This window comes from Delphinus delphis, chromosome 3 (assembly GCF_949987515.2).
Source record: "Delphinus delphis chromosome 3, mDelDel1.2, whole genome shotgun sequence".
NCBI classification, from domain to species: domain Eukaryota; kingdom Metazoa; phylum Chordata; class Mammalia; order Artiodactyla; family Delphinidae; genus Delphinus; species Delphinus delphis.
In genome coordinates, this window is record NC_082685.1 from 115,948,528 (window position 1) to 115,966,542 (window position 18,015).

Sequence of the window (18,015 nt, forward strand, 5' to 3'; positions counted from 1 at the left end):
TTGAAATGTTCAAAGGCGTTTTTATGGTCTCTGGAGTAAAAAACTTTTTTTTTTTTTCCCTAAAAACTTTCACCAACCAAGCCAGGAATACTGATGGTTATCAGTTTTCTGATATTATTGAAACTCTTGAAACTATTATGCAACAAATATTTCTCAGACACTCAAAGATTTTTTTTATGTAATTTTTTTTCTAGGACTGTGCTTAGAAAAATCTCTAATAATATGCTAAAAGTAGAAAAAAATAAGTTTCTAATTCCAGGAGAGTCCTAGGGTTTCAGGGAACTGCCAGGGAAATATAAAGCAAAAAACCTTGAAAAACATTTTTTTGGGGAAAGTGAAATTTAATAAATATGATTCTGCTACCGTGAATAGTTTGCGAACTCTCTGCCTCCAAAATATAGTATAATATAGACAGAAATTAAGGATCCATTTATCCAAAAGCCAATCTCATTTGGATCCTGATTCAAACAAAACAAAGAGGTAAAAAATTAAACAGAATAGAGAAAACTGAAGACATTGAATAATGACGAAATATTTGAAGACATTAAGGAGTTATTATAAATTTGGGGAGTGTAATAACGGTGTTGTATTTTTTGGAGTTTTTATCTTTTAAAGATACACAATGAAATGTTTTAGGATGAAATGACTTGAGGGTTTGGATTTGCTTTTTAAAAATCCAGGTGGGGGATTGTGGGTGGGAGGATAAAAGAAGTAAGATTGGCCATGAGTTGAGGGTGGGTAATGGCTACCTAGGGTTTCATATACTATTCTCTCTAATCTTGTACTTGTTTGAAATTTTACATAATGAGAAAAAAAAAAAGAGCTAAGTTGAACTAGAGTGGTTGTTAGCTATTTGAAAAGTTCTTCGTTTATTCATTTCACATTTGTTATGCACCAGGAACCAAGCATCCGTAGAGGGCTTTGCGTGAGGCCGTTGGTGACTGTCAAGGGGTGTAAGCGGCAGTCTGCAGACATTGCCTGCTTGTGACAGGCGGGGACACTACTGAGAGCTAGGCTGCCCGCCCCCTTCTCTCGGTTGGTAAGAAGGTGTCTATCCCACGACCACTGTGAGGCACTTCCGTTTTGGGGGAGGAACACCAGCCCCCTGGGGGTGTGGACCTTCAGCTCAGCCCCACAGCACTGACCCGATAGTAAACAAGGCCAACGACGAACCCCAGAGGGCCGAAGCTGAAAACAGCCACCCAAGGCCAGCTCATCACAAACAAGTGTTTTGTTTTCACGCTGTACACCCCACCCCCCCAAAAAGTGGGGGGAGCCCTTAAAGGGCTGTTTTGGAGCAGAGCCACTTGCTGCACTTGAAACTTAGACCCGTGCCTGGTTCAGTGGAGCGAAAGGGAAACTGGTTGCCATCCCTGCGGGATACCTACCTCCCAGGGCCCTGCAGAGGGCGTGGCCAGACCCACACTGCAGGAGAGATCAGCCCGAGAGGAGCAAGACGGCTAAGAGCTTTGTGAAAGTTTCTTCCCTTTGGTGCCTGGGCCTCATTACCCAGGCTTGGAGGGTCCGTTCCTGTCCTATCAAGGTTGGCAGCGGTCATCAGTGCCTCCAGACCAGAGGCCCAACCCAAACCGGCTCCCGAGAGATGTGAACATTTAGTTTTTACGACACCCGTCCCCTTTGATTAACAAGACCTTTTTGGCTTTGTTCTGAATGATGTGTAGATTGCCAGCGCATGCCCAGCCACGGCACCCCGGTGAAGACTGAGGGTAGAGGAGAGGGATGTCTCCTGGTGCTCTGGTCACTGACATCTGGACTTTCCCAGCAAGGTCAGTATCACACCCTGTGTGCCTCTGGGTCTTGCCCTAACCAGGAAGTGTTCAGAATCAGATCACAGCTCCCTCGTCATTCAAACTCTTCAATGACTTCCCAATTGCTCTGCAGACACATACTAAGATGTTTAACAAGGCCGACAGTGGCCCATGGGTTCTGGCCTGGACACTGGACCTTTGAGCATGTGCCTAAAGCCAGGGCCATGTTCCACACCCCGAATCTCAGGGTGGATGGCATAGCTGGGACCAGACAGACCCCAATTCACTCTCCCCAGATCACAGTCCTCCGTTCAGCCCTGATAAGATACTGAGAGAGAGAATGAGAAAAGGCAAATATCCAGAAAACAAACCTGAAACTCTGCCAGAAGTGTGTCCTCGCTGGTCAAAGAGACCAGCGAAGACCTGGCGTCAGAGTCCAGGGGCCAGTTGGTGGGCTTCCCATTATGTTGGCCCCTGCAACCCCAAAGGAAAACAGAAAGAGAGCATGGTGGGGTTGCTTCAAAGCCAGAGAGCTGGTGGATATAATTTCCCAGGTGCTTGAAGGCAGCTCTGTTTTTTTTGTTTTTTGGGTTTTTTTTGCGGTACGTGGGCCTCTCATTGTTGTGGCCTCTCACTGTTGCGGAGCACAGGCTCTGGATGCGCAGGCTCAGCAGCCATGGCTCACGGGCCCAGCCGCTCCGCGGCATGTGGGATCTTCACGGACCGGGACACGAACCCGTGTCCCCTGCATTGGCAGGCGGACTCTCAACCACTGCGCCACCAGGGAAGCCTGGCAGCTCTGTTTGAGGGCCGTAGCAGCAGCAAAATGAAAAGGTTTACACAGCTGGCCCCTCCTCCTCCTCTTTGTCTAGCATCAGCTGCTGTTCCTTTAGCTCCTGGCACCGGCCTCAGAGGTCCAGGGAGTCCGATGTCATGGCTGTGCATGTAACGGTGCTCCCAGGGTGGTCCCGACTTCACTTTCCCAAGGCAGCTCTGGTGACCCTCCTGACTAGTCCAAATCCCTCTTATGGCTCCAGGACCCTGCTTGGGTGTCAGGGCATAAGTGATCAGTAGCTGTCTCTCTCTCTAGACTAGCCGTAGCTGCTTTTCTGCGGGTTCAGTTTTTCAATGTTATAACCCTACTTGATGGCCCGAGTCCTGACACAGAGGACGTGCTCAGTAAATAAGTGCTGAATTCCTATTTTCTGAGCCCCACCTCCCACCTTGAGCTGTCAGCTCTGGTGCACTGTCTCCAGAAGCATAAATTACCTCTGCGTTAGCACTTTGTCTGCCTTGGAACAGGGACAGTTGGTGCTGAATGACTGCAGCCTAGAGCTAAAAAGCCCCCAAGGCCACTTCCCTGCGCATCGGACTCCAGGCATCACTGAGACAAAGGAGCTGTCCCACCGTCCCACCTTTCACACGTGGTTGTCCTTTCTTAACATCTCTTTCCCTTTTGAACTACCCTTGATGCTCATTGGTACCCAAATCCAGGAACATAAAGTTATGCGGTGGGTGAGGATGACGAGGGAGAGGGATGAGGGAGGCAGGTGTGTGGGTGTTGCCAGTGGGCATGCCACGGTGGTGCTCACTATGTCCCTGTCACCTAACGTCCTCCCTGAACTGATGGCCTTCAGCCGGGAGTCCAGTATTTCATGAATATGCTGAGCAAAAAGCTGTTTTCTGTTAACTGAATCATATTTTTCAATCACCTGCTACCACTGAACATGAAAATGAATTCTCATACAAAGAGATTTCGTCCCTAGTGAGAGAGTGGCATGGACATATATATTCATATACACACTACCAAACCTAAAATAGATAGCTAGTGAGAAGCAGCCGCATAGCACAGGGAGATCAGCTCGGTGTTTTGTGACCACCTAGAGGGGTGGGGTAGGGAGGGTGGGAGGGAGGCACAAGAGGGAGGAGATATGGGGATATATATATATGTATAACTGATTCACTTTGTTTTACAGCAGAAACTAACACACCATTGTAAAGCAATTATACTCCAATAAAGATGTTAAAAAAAGTGAAGTACAATATAGATACAAAAAAAAAAGTAGCCATGACCATTAAAGGAGAGTGTGTTACAGTATTGTAAATCAACTACACCCCAATATAAAATAAAAATTAAATTAAAAAAAGAGATTTCATCCCTAAGATATAATACAAATCACAATAATAATATACCAAGCTTATTTGAATCATATCCTTGGAAAACTAGATACTTCTGATAAAGATTAGTAAAAATCACTCCATATACGAACACAGTACCCAAACTCTAAAGGATTGCTAAATCCTGGTCTTCCTTTGGGATGAGCCACGCACCCTTACCCTGAGTGGCCTACCTTTGTAGCCTATGGAAAATACTTTCTTTTAAACTCTGATGGTTTAGTCTGTCTCTTCTACAGCCTGTGAATCTGTTCTGGTTGTTTATTACACAGCCCAGATTCTGGGGGATTAAGAGCACCTAAGGATTTTTATAAAGAAGGTGAGCTTATCTTGACCATAAAGATTGTTTCCATGACATGATTTTCCAGGTGTTGACACAGCAGCTCTATTCTGTCTAATTTAACAGATCTCGTGTATGTGAAGGGAGGTGCTCGTGTTCTGTTGGCCACTGGGTCCAGCACAAATCCCATGCTGGGGTGGGCACCTCAAGCTTCAGCCTTGCTAGAGAGAACATCGACAGCTGAGAGTCGCTGTGATGTGTCTCTCCGTGGTAACTTAAGGATTTATTGACATCATCGTCCTATTATTTTTTTAAATTAATTTTTATTGGAGTACGGTTGCTTTACAATGTTGCATTAGCCTCCACTGCACAACAAAATGAACCAGCCATACACACACAGATATCCCCTCGCTTTTGGACTTCCCTCCCATTTAGGTCACCACAGTGCATTAGGTAGAGTTCCCCATGCTACACAGTATGTTCCCATCAGTTGTCTATTTTATGAGCCAGCTATCTAATACTGTTCTAACAGAAGACATTATTTTATTCCATTTAATTCATTTATTTTTGCAGCCTTTAAGATGCCAGAGTCCTCAAGGGACGCCAGATGGCAACCAAGTTCTTGTGCGTATGAAGATCCCCAGCTGAGAACAGGAACTGGGAAATCCCCATTTGAGCCCGTTTTCTACTCCCTGCTTCCTTCCCCTACCCCCATTCTCACTACTGTGGAAACTCCCAAAGTCACAGCAGTAGTGAGTTTTCCCTTGGCTACTGGAGCTCAAATTAAGACACCAGTGCGTTCCAGTGGGAAAGGGGTGGGTGGTGAATAAACAGGTGAAATTCCTGATCCTGAGCCATATCCAGGGGATTTCTAGCTCGATCGGAAGTGCATATCCCCACCCTAGCCTAATTTTTAACAGTCAGAGAGATTCTACCTCCCATTTCCCCCTTCCCCACCTCGAATGGTATCTGTCAGGCTTCCTGGGCTGCTCTGTTGTCTAACTTCTGAAGGTCACAGCATAGAACACTTCAGTTGTCAGCAAAAAACTAAAACTCTGTGCCCCCAGCCGCATAGTCTCTAGCGAGGGAGGGAGCATATTTCCTCATAGCGGGGAGGAGAGAAGCAGGCAGAGTCCTCATCTCCCAGCTGTGTCTCTTCTATCTGCTCAGCATCAGGGCCGGTCCTGAAACGGGAGCAGAAAGCACAAAATGCGTTACAGCCCACAGCACCGCTCTCAGAACCAATGCCACCATCCTGGCAACGGGCCACACGGAGATCTGCAGTCTCCCACCACCTTCCTTACAGACCAAACGCAGCCATAGACCGTGACTGCCACAGCTGGAAGGGGAGCATCGCAAAGGCACACATCCTACCTGTTATTTCCACCATCCACGAAGGAAAGGTAGTCCTGGTCATCAACAAAGGCAGCATTCTCTGGAGGGTAGATGGTGTAGTACTGAGGAGGGCTTGGCATGGTGGCCACCATCCCTCCAGACGGTATGAGGCCACACGGGTTCACCACTGGCTGCAGGTAGGTGGTGTTCATCCCCATGGGCTCTTGAGAGCCATAAGGAGGAGGGATGTACTGCACCACGGTGGCCCCATGGAAGGTGATGGGTTGGTTGATACCAGTGAAAACAAACGATTGTCCTCCTGCCATCTGCTCTGAGTCCGGGAGCCTCTCCTCACTTTCTTTGCACAATTGGCAAGAGAGCATTTTGAACTTGCAGATGGCAATCAGGATGAATGTCACCCCCACTGACAGCAGGATGGGCCCAAGGAGCTGGGTCCATTCAAAGTGGGAGGCTCCTTGGTGTTTGATCCAGCCCATGATGGTGAACGTGATCCCCACCAGTCCCAGGAAGATGCCTGAGAAGAGCAAGGTGGCCCCCGCCTTGTCGTCATCCGACACCTGGATGTCAGCAGTACTGGGTGTGTAAGGAGTGACCGAAAACACGTTGAGAGGGAAATCTTCCATGCGGCCACGGCCCTGCTCCATCATCCTTACACTGCTTCAAGAGGAAAGAGGTTGTGAGAGCTCCTGAGAGCAGAGCAAAGGAATCCCAGGTTCAGATTAGTTATGGAAGAACTTTGGGCTTCTGTGGTTAACAGAGTAGAACATGCAGAGCCCTGAACTTTGTTTAGAAGAATAAAGGTCTGAGAAATGAAGCCTGAATCTTTCTCATATCTTGTCAACAATTGGAGGCCTCTGATTTGCAATTCAATGACAAGCTCTCTCTCTTCCCATTCATTCACTCATTCAGAAAGTTTTTACTGAGCCCATCTTATGTGCCAGGCAGTACTTTTTTAGATGTGTTAGGCACTGCTCCAAGGCTCTGTTTGCATCCTACCCAAACCAAGATTGTAGAAATAGCAGAGGACCCCCCCCCCCCCCGCAGGGCCTCTGGTTGTGCAGGGGCCCTTGATGTGTCCACCACATGCTCAGGAATCTAACCCAACTTTCCTGCTGGGTCAGCTCACTAGAAATAGAGACCTGTTTCATGACTGTCTGTTTTCCTTCCCACCCCAGGAATCCCTAGTTGTGATGACACTTAAACTTTCATGGCAGCTCTCACAAAGCTCTGAGGTCCTGCTCTTTCCTGGCCAGCTCCAAGTGCCTTGGCTTTCAGCATTTGGGGAACAATTCCAGCTGTGGGAGAGGAAAGACACCCTAGAGGCCTTTCCATGCACCACGTCATTGTCAGAGCATCAGGTATGACCTGGGGTCTCAGGGACACGCACTTCAGACCCTGGTTCGGTAATGGCAACACAGTCCCCAGTTTCCATCGTGAAGTAAACAGCTGGATTTTCAAGTCTGCTGTGTTTTGCAACCAAACCCAAGCTGATTTCAAGAAGAAAACTTGCCCTTCAATGACATGATCTGTCATTCATAACTACGACTTCAGAAGAGCCCCAACCAATTTCATCCTCCACAGAATAGTAACTGTAGCCCTGTAACTTTCCTAGACAGATCTTCTCCAAACAGATGTGTCTCTTCAGGGGTTAAATATTATATCAGCTCCCTTTTGCAGGCATGAGCTCAAGGTCCAGGAGGAGTTGCCCTCTTGCCCTAGGGCAGGGCTTCCCAAACTTGCCTGATGATAAAAATCACCTGGGCCACTTTTTTTAAATGGCAGCATGTGAGTTCCCAAATCAGCTCAACAGAACCAACATTTCCAAGGGAGAGTAAGTGCCTCAGGTGGTTCTTATCATCAGAAATCTTTGGAAACCCTACGTTTATCCCAAGTGCTCCTGGGAAACCAGGGGACTTTTTTCCCCTCCAAAATGCCTCTCCCTGCTACAGGACAAGGCTGGTGATCTTCAACTTCACTGCCAAACAGAAGGGAAAGCAAGCAGGTGACCCCCTCAGGTATCTCCCCGTGCGTGTCCTCCAGCAGCAAGGATGGAGTGGTGTTGCAGTAGGAGGGGTCTGCCCCTTGTCCCACTGGGATAGATCAGAGATCCAGGGGAGCCAACTTTTCTCTTTAATCATAAAAATTCTGGTCAGCTAGCCTGACATTCTTTTCAGGCTCTTAACCCCTGAAAGTCCCCGGCATTTAGAAAGAGCTAGGCTCTCCAAATTGTTCTTCTAAACCACTCAGTTTATGTTTTGCATTTGTCTTTAGCTACATCCACTTGCAATTACGACAACTGGGAACTCTGAAAGAGCAGGGGAGAGAGAACACCTTCCTCTAAACAGCTCGTGAATCCAAAACTGGAATGGCTTTCAGAGCAGACTGGTGAGGAAATTCTAGTTATACTTCCTTTTTATTTTATTTATATTTTATTGAGGCATAGTTGATTTATTATATTAGTTTCAGGTGTACAACAAAGTGATTCAAAATTTTACAGATTATACTCCATTTAAAGTCATTATAGAATATTGGCTATATTCCCTCTGCTGTACAATATATCCATGTAGCTTATTTATTTAATACATAGTAGTTTGTACCTCTTAATCCCCTTCCTGTGTCTTGTCCCTTCCCCCTTTCCCTCTCCCTACTGGTAACCACTGGTTTGTTCTCTATATCTGTGAATCTGTTTCTGTTACTCATTCATTTGTTTCATTTTTTAGATTCCACATATAAATGATAACATACAGTATTTGTCTTTCTTTGTCTGACTTATTTCACTAAGCATAATACCCTCCATCTCCATCCATGCTGTTGCAGATGGCAAAATTTCATTCATTTTTATAGCTGGGTAATATTCCATTGTATATATGTATACCACATCTTCTTTATCTATTGATCTATTCATGAACACTTAGGTTGCTTCCATATCTTGGCTATTGCAAATAATGCTGCTCTGAACATTAGGGTGCATGTATCTTTTTTATTGAAGTATAGTTGATTTACAATGTTGTGTTAGTTTCAAGTGTACAGCAAAGTGATTTAGTTATATACATATATGTGTATGTATTTTCAGATTATTTTCCATTATAGGTTATTACAAGATATTGAATATTGTTCCCTGGGCTATACAGTAAATCCTTGTTGCTTATTTTATGTATAGAAGTGTGTATCTGTTAACCTCATACTCCTAATTTATCCCTCTCCCCGCACCCCGCACCTTCCTCTTTGGTAACCATAAGTTTGTTTTCTATGTCTGTGGGTCAGTTTTTGTTTTGTGTCTTTTTGAATTCGTGTTTTCATTTTCTTTGGCTGTATACCCAAAGAATTGCTGGGTCATATGGTAGTTCTATTTTTAGTTCTTTGAGGAACCTCTGTCCTGTTTCCACAGTGGCTGCACCAGTTTACATTCCCACCAACAGTGTACAAGGGTTCCCTTTTCTTCACATCCTCATTAACATTTGTTATTTGTGTTCTTTTTGATGATAGCCATCCTGACAACTGTGAGGTGATATCTCATTGTGGTTTTGATTTGCGTTTCTCTGATGATTAGTGATGTTGAGCATATTTTCATGTGCAGATTGGCCAGGTGGTCATTTGGAAAAAATGTCCACTTAGGTCTTCTGCCCATTTTTCTATTGGGTTGTTTGTTTTTTAATATTAAGTTGTATAAGCCATTTATATATTTTGGATATTAACCCTTTATTGGTCATATCATTTGCAAATATTTCCTTCCATTCAGTAGGTTGTCTTTTTGTTTTGTCAATGGTTTCCTTTGCTGTGCAAAAGCTTTTAAGTACCATTTGTATATTTTTGTTTCCTTTAACTTAGGAGACAGATTCAAAACAACTATTACTATGATTTATGTCAAAGAGTGTTCTGCCTCTGTTTTCTTCTAGGAATTTTGTGGTTTCTGGTCTTACATTTTGCTCTTTAATCTATTTTGAGTTTATTTTTGTATAAGGTGTGAGAAAATGTTCTGATTTCATTGTTTTACATGTAGCTGTCCAGTTTCTCAGCACCACTTATTGAAGAAAATATCTTTTCCCCATTGTATATTCTTGCCTCCTTTGTCACAGATTAATTGACCATAAGTGTGTGGATTTATTTCTGGGCTTTTTATTCTGTTCCATTGTTCTATGTGTTTTTGTGCCAGTACCATATTGTTTTGATGACTGTATCTTTGTAGTATAGTCTGAAGTTAGGGAGCATGATACCTTCAGTGCTGTACTTCTTTCTCAAAATTGTTTTGTCTATTCAGGGTTTTTTGTGCTACCATACAAGTTTTAAAATCATTTTTTCTAGTTCTAGGATAAAGGCCATTGGTATTTTGATAGGGATTGAATTGAATCTGTAGATTGTCTTGGTAGTATAGTCATTTTAACAATATTTATTCTTTCAATCCATGAATACGGAATATCTTTCTATTTGTGTTGTCTTCCATTTCAGACATTCCAGACAGACAGACACTGTCTTCCATCAGTGTCTCATAGTTTTCTGAATATAGGTCTTTTACCTCCTTAGTTAGATTTATTCCTAGGTATTTTATTCTATTTAATGCAATTGTAAATCCTTAATTTCTCTTTCTCATAGTTTGTACTTAGAATATAGAAATGCAACAGATTTCTGTATATTTATTCTGTGTCCTGCAACTTTACCAAATTCATTAATGAGCTCTAGTAGTTTCTCTGTGGTGTCTTTTGGATTGTATATGTATAGTATCCTGTCATCTGCAAAGAGCAACAGTTTTACTTCTTCCTTTCCCATTTGGATTCCTTTTTCTTATCTGATTGTTATGGCTAGAACTTCCAGTACTATGTTGAATAAAAGTGGCAAGAGTGGGCATCCTTGTCTTGTTCCTTATCTTAGAGGAAATGCTTTCAGCTTTTCACTGTTGAAAATGATGTGAGCTGTGGGCTTGTCATATGTGGCCTTTATTACATTGAGATATGTTCCCTCTATACCCATTTTGTGGAGAGTTTTCATAATAAATGGGGGCTGAATTTTGTCAAAAGCTTTTTCTGCATCTATTGAGATGATTACATTATTTTTAATCTTCAGTTTGTTAACATGGTGTATCACCTTGATTGATTTGCAAATCTTGAACCATCCTTGCATCCCTGGGATAAATCTCATTTGATCACGGTGTATGGTCCTTTTAATATATTGTTGGATTGAGTTTGCTAATATTTTGTTGAGGATATTTGCATGTATGTTCATAGTGATATTGGCCTGTAATTTTCTTTCTTTTTTTTTTTTGTAATTTTCTTTTTTTGTGATATCTTTAGTATCAGGGTAATGCTGGCCTTGTAGAATGAGTTTAGGAGCATTCTTTCCTCTGCAAATTTTTGGAATAGTTTGAGAGGGATAGGTGTTAACTTTTCTCTAAGTGTTTGGTAGAGTTCATCTATGAAGCCATCTGGTACTGGACTTTTGTTTCTTGGGAGTTCTTTTATTATTATTATTACATATTCAGTTGCATTGCTGGTGATTTGTTTGTTCATATTTTCTATTTCTTCCTGGTTTAGTGTTGGGAGATTGTACATTTCTAGGGATTTTCCCATTTCTTCTAGGTTGTCCATTTGCTTGGTATATAGCTGTTCAAAGTAAGCTCTTATGATCCTTTGTATTTCTGTGGTGTCAGTTGTAACTTCTCCTTTTTCATTTTTGATTTCACTGATTTGGGCCCTCTCTGTTTGTTTCTTGATGAGTCTGGCTAAAGGTTTATCAATTTTGCTTATGTTTTCAAAGAATCAGCTCTTAGTTTCTTTCTTTCTTTCTTTCTTTCTTTCTTTCTTTCTTTCTTTCTTTCTTTCTTTCTTTCTTTGTCTCTATTTCATTTGTTTCTGCTCTGATCTTTATAATTTTTTTTCCTTCTATTAACTTCTGGTTTTGTTTGTTCTTCTTTTTCTAGTTCCTTTAAGTGTAAGATTAGGTTGTTTATTTGATATTTATTTCCTGAGTGGGCATGTATCCCTATAAACTTTCCTCTTAGAACTGCTTTTGCTGCATCCCATAGATTTTTGATCATTGTGTTTTCATTTTCATTTGTATCCAGGTATTTTTAAATTTCTTCTCTGATTTCTTCAGTGATCCATTTGTTGTTTAGTAGCATATTATTTAGCCTCCATGTGTTTGTGTTTTTGCAGTTTTTTCTTGTAGTTGATTTCTAGTCTCATAGCATTGTTGTTGGAAAAGATGCTTCATATGATTTCAGTTTTCTTAAATTTACTGATACATTTTTGTGGTCTAGCATGTGATCTATCCTGGAAGAATGTTCCATGTGCACTTGAACAGAACATGTATTCTGCTGCTTTTGAATGGAATGTTCTATCAATTAAGTCCCTCTGGCCTAATGTGTCATTTAAGGCCAGTGTTTCCTTATTGATTTTCTGTCTGGATGATGTGTCCATTGATGTAAATGGTGTGTTAAAATCTTCTATTATTATTGTGTTACTGTCAATTTCTCACTTTATATCTGTTAATGTTTGCTTTATGTATTTATGTACTCCTGTGTTGGATGCCTATATATTTACAATTGTTTTATCTTCTTCTTAGATTGATCTCTTGATCATTACATAATGTTCTTCTTTGTATCTTGTGATAGTCTTGTTTTAAAGTTTATTTTGCCTGATATAAGTATTGCTACCCCAGCTTTCTTTTGATTTCTATTTGCATGGAATACCTTTTTCTATTCCCTCACTTTCAGTCTGTGTGTGTCTTTAGATCTGAAGTGAGTCTCTTGTAGAGTCACTATATATATATGGGTATATAAGTAGTATACGTATATGTGGGTCTTGTTTTTGTATCCATTCAGCCACTCTCTGTCTTTTGATTGGAGCATTTAGTCTATTTACAGTTAAAGTAATTATTGATAGGTATGTACTTATTGCCATTTGGGGGGATTGCTTTTGTAGTTCTTTTTTGTTCTCTTCTTCTTTTGTTCTTCCCTTGTGATTTGATGACTATATTTAGTGTTATGTTTGGATTCCTCTCTCTTTTTTGTGTGTGTATTATAGATTTTTGGTTTTTGGTTACCATGAGGTTTATATATAGCAACCTCTTTCTAGATTGATGGGTGGATAGATAGATAGATAGATAGATAGATAGATAGATAGATAGATACAGATATGATTATTTTAAGTTGCTGATCCCTTAGTTTCAAACACATTTTAACAATTCTGCATTTTTACTCCCCCTCATGATTACTGTTTTTGACATATCTTTTTGTTTTCTGTATCCCTTAACTACTTATTACAGACATAGACAAGTTTACTACTTTTGTCTTTTAACCTTCCTACTAGCTCTGTACATGGTTGATTTACCACCTTCACTGTATATTTGCCTTTACCAGTGAGCTTTTTCCTTTTGTAATTTTCATGTTACTAGTTGTGGCCTTTTCTTTTTCACTTAGAGAACTCCCTTTAATACTCCTTGCAAAGCTGATTTGGTGGTAATGAACTCTTTAAGCTTTTGCTTCTCTGTAATCTGAATGAAAGCCTTGCCAGATAGAGTATTCTTGGTTGTAGGTTTTCCCCTTTCATCACTTTAAATCTATCGTGTCAGTTCCCTCTGGCCTGCACAGTTTCTACTGAAAAGTCAGGTGATAGACTTATGGGCATTCCCTTGTACATAACTTGTTGCTTTTTCCTTGCTGCTTTTAATATTCTCTCTTTATCTTTACTTTTTGCTACTTTAATTACAGTGTGTCTTGGTGTGGTCCCTTTGGGGTTGATCCTATTGGGAATTCTTTGTGATTCCTGGACCTGAATGTCTGTTTCCTTTCCCAAGTTAGGGAAGTTTTCAGCTATTAAGATATGATGTTTTCAAATATGTTCTCTGCCCCTTTCACTCTCTCTTCTCCTTCTGGGACCCCTATAATGTGAATGGTAGTACGCTTGATGTTGTCTCAGAAGACTCTTATGCTTTCTTCATTTCTTTTTATTCTTTTTTCTGTGATTTCCACTACTCTGTCTTCCAGCTCACTGATCCATTCCTCTGTATCATTTAATTTATTGTTGATTCCTTCTAATGTATATTTCATTTCAGGCATTGTATTCGTAGGCTCTATTTGCTTCTTCTTTATACTTTCTAATGCTTTGTAAAACTTCTCACTGTGTTCATTCATTCTTCTCCCAAGTTCTTTGAGCATCTTTATGATCATTACCTTGAACTCTTTATTGGATAGATTGCCTGTCTCCACGTCACCTAGTTCTTCTTCTGGGGTTTCATCTTGTTCCTTCAGTTGGAACATATTCCTTTGTTGCCTCATTTTTCCTAACTTTCTGTTTTTATTTATATGTATCTGGTAGGTCAGTTACATTTCCTGACATTGGAGAAGTGGCCTTTTGTAAGAGACATCCTAGGCATCCCAGCAGTGCACTTCCCTCTTGTCGCCAAAGCTATATGCTCTAGGGGTGCTCCGTATGTGAGCTGCCTGGGTCCTTCTGTTGTGGGGTCTGACTACAGTCTGGTAGGTGTGTCTGGCCTCCAGTCTGTTCAGTTGCCAGGCCCTGCTTTGTGCAGAGGCTGCCAGCTGCCGGTTAGTGGAGCCAGATCACAAGGTGACTGGCTGTGAACTCCAGGAGGTCCCAGGGCTAGTGTTGGTTCACTGGTGGGCAGAGCCAGGTTCTGGGGTGGGTAATTGTGGTGCCAGGATTTCCAGATCTAGTGTCAGCCTGTTGGTGGGTGGGGCCAGTTCCTGACACAGCTGGCTGTGGCTTCCAGGGTGTCCCAATGCTGATAATGGCCCACTTGTGAGTGGGGCTAGATCTCAGCATGGCTGGATGAGGAGTCCAATGTACCTCAGAGCTGGTGTTGGCCTGCTGGTGGGTGGGACGGGGACCTGAGTTGTCCTAGAGCTGGAATTGGCCTGCCGGTGGACAGAGCCAGGGCTGCAGGGGTGCTGGGGCTGGTGTTGGCCTGCTGGTATGTTGGCTGAGTCCTGCAGTTGTCCTGAAGCCAGTGTCCACTTGCTGGTAGCTGGGGTTGGGGTCCAGGTGTTCCTGGGCCTTGTGCCTACCCACCAGTGGGTGAAACCTGGTGCTGAGGCTACTGGCAGCCCACTGGCAGATTCAGGCCCTAGAATCTCTGGTTGCAGGGCCCAGGAGTCTCAGAGCTGGTGTCAGACCACTGGTGGGTGAGGCTGATTCCTGACACAGCTGGCTGTGGGGTCCAGGGTGTCCTGAAGCTTGTGTCAACCCACTGGTGAGTGGGGCCATATCCCAGGGCAGCTGGCTGAGGGGTCCAAGGTGTCTTTTTTGTGTGTGTGTGGTATGCAGGCCTCTCACTGCTGCAGCCTCTCCCATTGCGGGGCACAGGCTCCGGACGCGCAGGCTCAGCGGCCATGGCTCACGGGCCCAGCCGCTCCACGGAACGTGGGATCTTCCCAGACCGGGGCACGAACCCGTGTCCCCTGCATCGGCAGGCGGACTCTCAACCACTGCGCCACCAGGGAAGCCCCCAAGGTGTCTTGTGTAGGGCGGCTGATGGGCAGGGTTGGGGCTCAGAAGGTCCTGGGCCTGGTTCTGGCTTGCTGGTGGGTAGGCTGGGTCCTGCCATAGCAGGCTGCAGGGCTGTGGTTATCCTGGAGCTGGTCCCTGCCCACTGTTGGGTGAGGCTGATCCCAAGTTAGATCCAGCTCACGGATGGGCAGGACTGGGGCCCAAGGGGTCCTGGGATTGGTGTCTTCCCACTGGGTCCTGGGGTCTCTGGGTGTAGGACCCTGGGGGTCCCGGGTCTAGTGCCTGTGCAGTGATATGTGAGGCCAAGCTGTGGGCCCTCCAGTAGACAGGGCTGTGTCCAGTGGTGGCTGTGTGTTCAGAATGTCTTAAGGTTGCCTGCCTGCTGGCAGGTGGGGCTGTGCTTGGCCTGAGGCATCCCAGTACTGGTACCTACAAGTTGGTAGGCAGTGGTGGGACTGGGTCCTGAGGCTAACAAGCTACAGGGAGGATTACAAAATGGAACTGGCCAGTGCCAGTGTCCACAAGCTCCCCGAAATAGCTCTTGTCAGAGTCTATGTCCCCAGGGTGAGCTCCAGTTGCTTCCTGCCTCTCTAGGAAACTCTCTAAGGTCAGCAGGTGGGTTTGACCTAGATTCCTTTCAAATTACTGCTTCTGCCCTGGGTCTCAGAGTGTGTGAAATTTTGTGTGTGCCCTGTAAGAGTGGAGTCTCTACACAGCCCTCTGGGTCTCCCAATAGTAAGCCCCCCGGTCTTCAAAGCCAAATGTTCTGAGGACTTGTCTTCCCCAGGCAGGACTCTCAGGCTGAGGAGTCCAGCGTGGAGTTTAGACCCCTCACTCCTTGGGGAAAACCTCTGTAATCGTAATTATTCTCTCATTTGTGGGTCACCAACCTGGGGGCCTATGTCTTGAATATACCGCGACTCTGCCCCTCCTACATGTTTCGTTGTGGTTCTTTCTTTATACCTTTAGTTGTAGAAGATCTTTTCTGGTAGATTCCAGTCTTTCTCACCAATACTTGCTCTGTAAATAGCTGTAACTTTGGTGTGCCATGAGAGTAGGTAAGCTGAGTGTCTTCCTATTCTACCATCTTGTCTAAGCTCTCAATTCAGATCCCTCCACTTACACTTTCAAGGTCACCTTGACTCTGCCTCTCTCCCTAAAAACTCAAATTCTGTATATATATAGTAAATACCAATTTTTTAAAAAGCTAACAAGCTGAATTCAGTAGCATATTAAAAGTATTATACACCATGACCAACTGGGATTTATTCCTGGAATGCAAGAATGGTTCGGCATATGAAAACCAATCCGTGTAATACACTATATTGAAGGGAAAAGACCCCATAGGCTCATCTCAGTGCACACCAGGAAAAAAAAAGTGTTAAGATTTATTGAACACTTACAATGCATCAGGCACAATTCTAGATATTTAATGTACATGGTTTCATTTCATCCTTTTAACAACCAGGTTACAATCGAGAGAACTAGGCTGATTATTAAGCTGTTGTGACTCTGCTCCAAACCCACCCCTTGATACTTTGCTTTAGTTGAGACTCTGCCAAGAACAAATATTTCCCTTTGCCAGATGGTTCCATATTAGATTCTGCCAGTAGGGAGCACTAGAGGGAGACTGCAAGGTGGGAGGAAGGAAGCAATTACAACTGATCCTTGAACCACAGGGGTTTGAACTGCATGGGTCTACTTATACTGGGATTTTTTTCAATAGTAAATACTACAGTACTACACAATCTGCGGTTGGTTGAATCTGCAGATGCAGAACCACAGATACAGGGAAACCACAGACACCACGGGCTGACTGTAAGTGATGCATGGGTTTTCAACTGCATGGAAGGTTGACATCCCTAACCACCCCACCACATTGTACAAGGGTCAGCTGTACTACTTCGTCTTTTGCTTGCTGCTACTGTCAGTGTCACCCCATCAGCAGTTCTTCATCCTGGTAGGAACAATTCCAATTTCCGGTTTCCCTCCACACATACACCAAGAGCCAGCCTCACTGTGCCCCTTCAAAAACACCACCACCTGCCAAACAATGCTCTCTCCTCAGAGATTCTTTTTTTTAATAGATTACTGGTTTATTTTAAAAGGGTATGACTCAGGAACAGCCAGACAGAAGAGATGCACTGGGCAAGGTATGGGGAAAGGTGCACAGAGCTCCCATCGTCTCTCGGAGTGCACCACTCTCCCCAAATGTCCACGTGTTCACCAACCTAGAAGGTCTCTGGACCCTGTCCTTTTGGGCTTTTATGGCGGCTCCCCAGAGGTTCTTTATCCCAACTCCTGAGATGCCAGCACAAGTTGAATGGCATCCTTTATCCAGAAAGCAAGGCGCCAGCTCCATGGGGTCCCTTCTCTAAGCTTCTATATTCTAATGTAACTCCAGCTCCTTCCCTCTGTTCCCCCAACCTATTTTTACTATCTCTGAGTTACCTCGGTGTTCATTTTTTGCGTTTTCAGTCCTCCAATACCTGTTCAACTAGTTTCCTAAATTAAATCCTCTCTATTAAAATAACTAGTATGGTTTGTGTTTCCCTAACTGGATCCTGACTGATATGTAGTACCAACAGTGGGTTTAGGAAACATACCTACAAAGGTGGGATTCTGGAGTTGGTTTGGTCACATTCTTGGCCTCAAATACAGTGCTAAGCTCAATGAAAAATGGGACATTAGTAACCCAAGTCACGTAGTAACATCAAAATTAATCAAAATATCACCTGTGGTAGGCTGCAAAAAAAGTGCCTAGTGAAGGAAGAGCCCTAGGGACCAAGTGGCTGCTACAGTTAACTAGTATGATAGTTATGATAGGCTATGAGGATTGTGAGATGGAGATGGCCACTTCTGAGCGCCCTAGAACACTTACAAAAGGAAAAATAGCAATCTCACGTCTTTAAAATATCAGCTCAAGTGATGGTCAGAAAACCAAAGGGCTTCTACAGTGGCCCTAAAAGAACCT

At 43.6% G+C, this 18,015-nt stretch overlaps 1 protein-coding gene and 1 long non-coding RNA gene across 2 annotated transcripts in view; one reads left to right on the forward strand and one right to left on the reverse strand.

Annotated features, from left to right (window-relative positions):
* Positions 1 to 5,302: 5,302 nt before the first annotated feature.
* On the reverse strand, positions 5,303 to 6,224 carry TMEM174 (transmembrane protein 174). The gene is made up of 2 exons (XM_060007012.1): positions 5,599 to 6,224; positions 5,303 to 5,408 (listed from the first exon to the last, which is right to left on the reverse strand). Exons 1-2 carry the CDS (start codon positions 6,222 to 6,224, stop codon positions 5,303 to 5,305), a joined length of 732 nt encoding a protein of 243 aa, XP_059862995.1.
* Positions 6,225 to 7,391: 1,167 nt separating this feature from the next.
* The window catches only part of LOC132422197 (uncharacterized), a 50,654-nt gene continuing 40,030 nt past the window's right edge, over positions 7,392 to 18,015 (forward strand). The window contains exons 1-2 of the long non-coding RNA XR_009518829.1: positions 7,392 to 7,595; positions 7,852 to 7,965. This is a non-coding gene — a long non-coding RNA (uncharacterized lncRNA). The remainder of the gene's footprint in view (positions 7,596 to 7,851; positions 7,966 to 18,015) is intronic.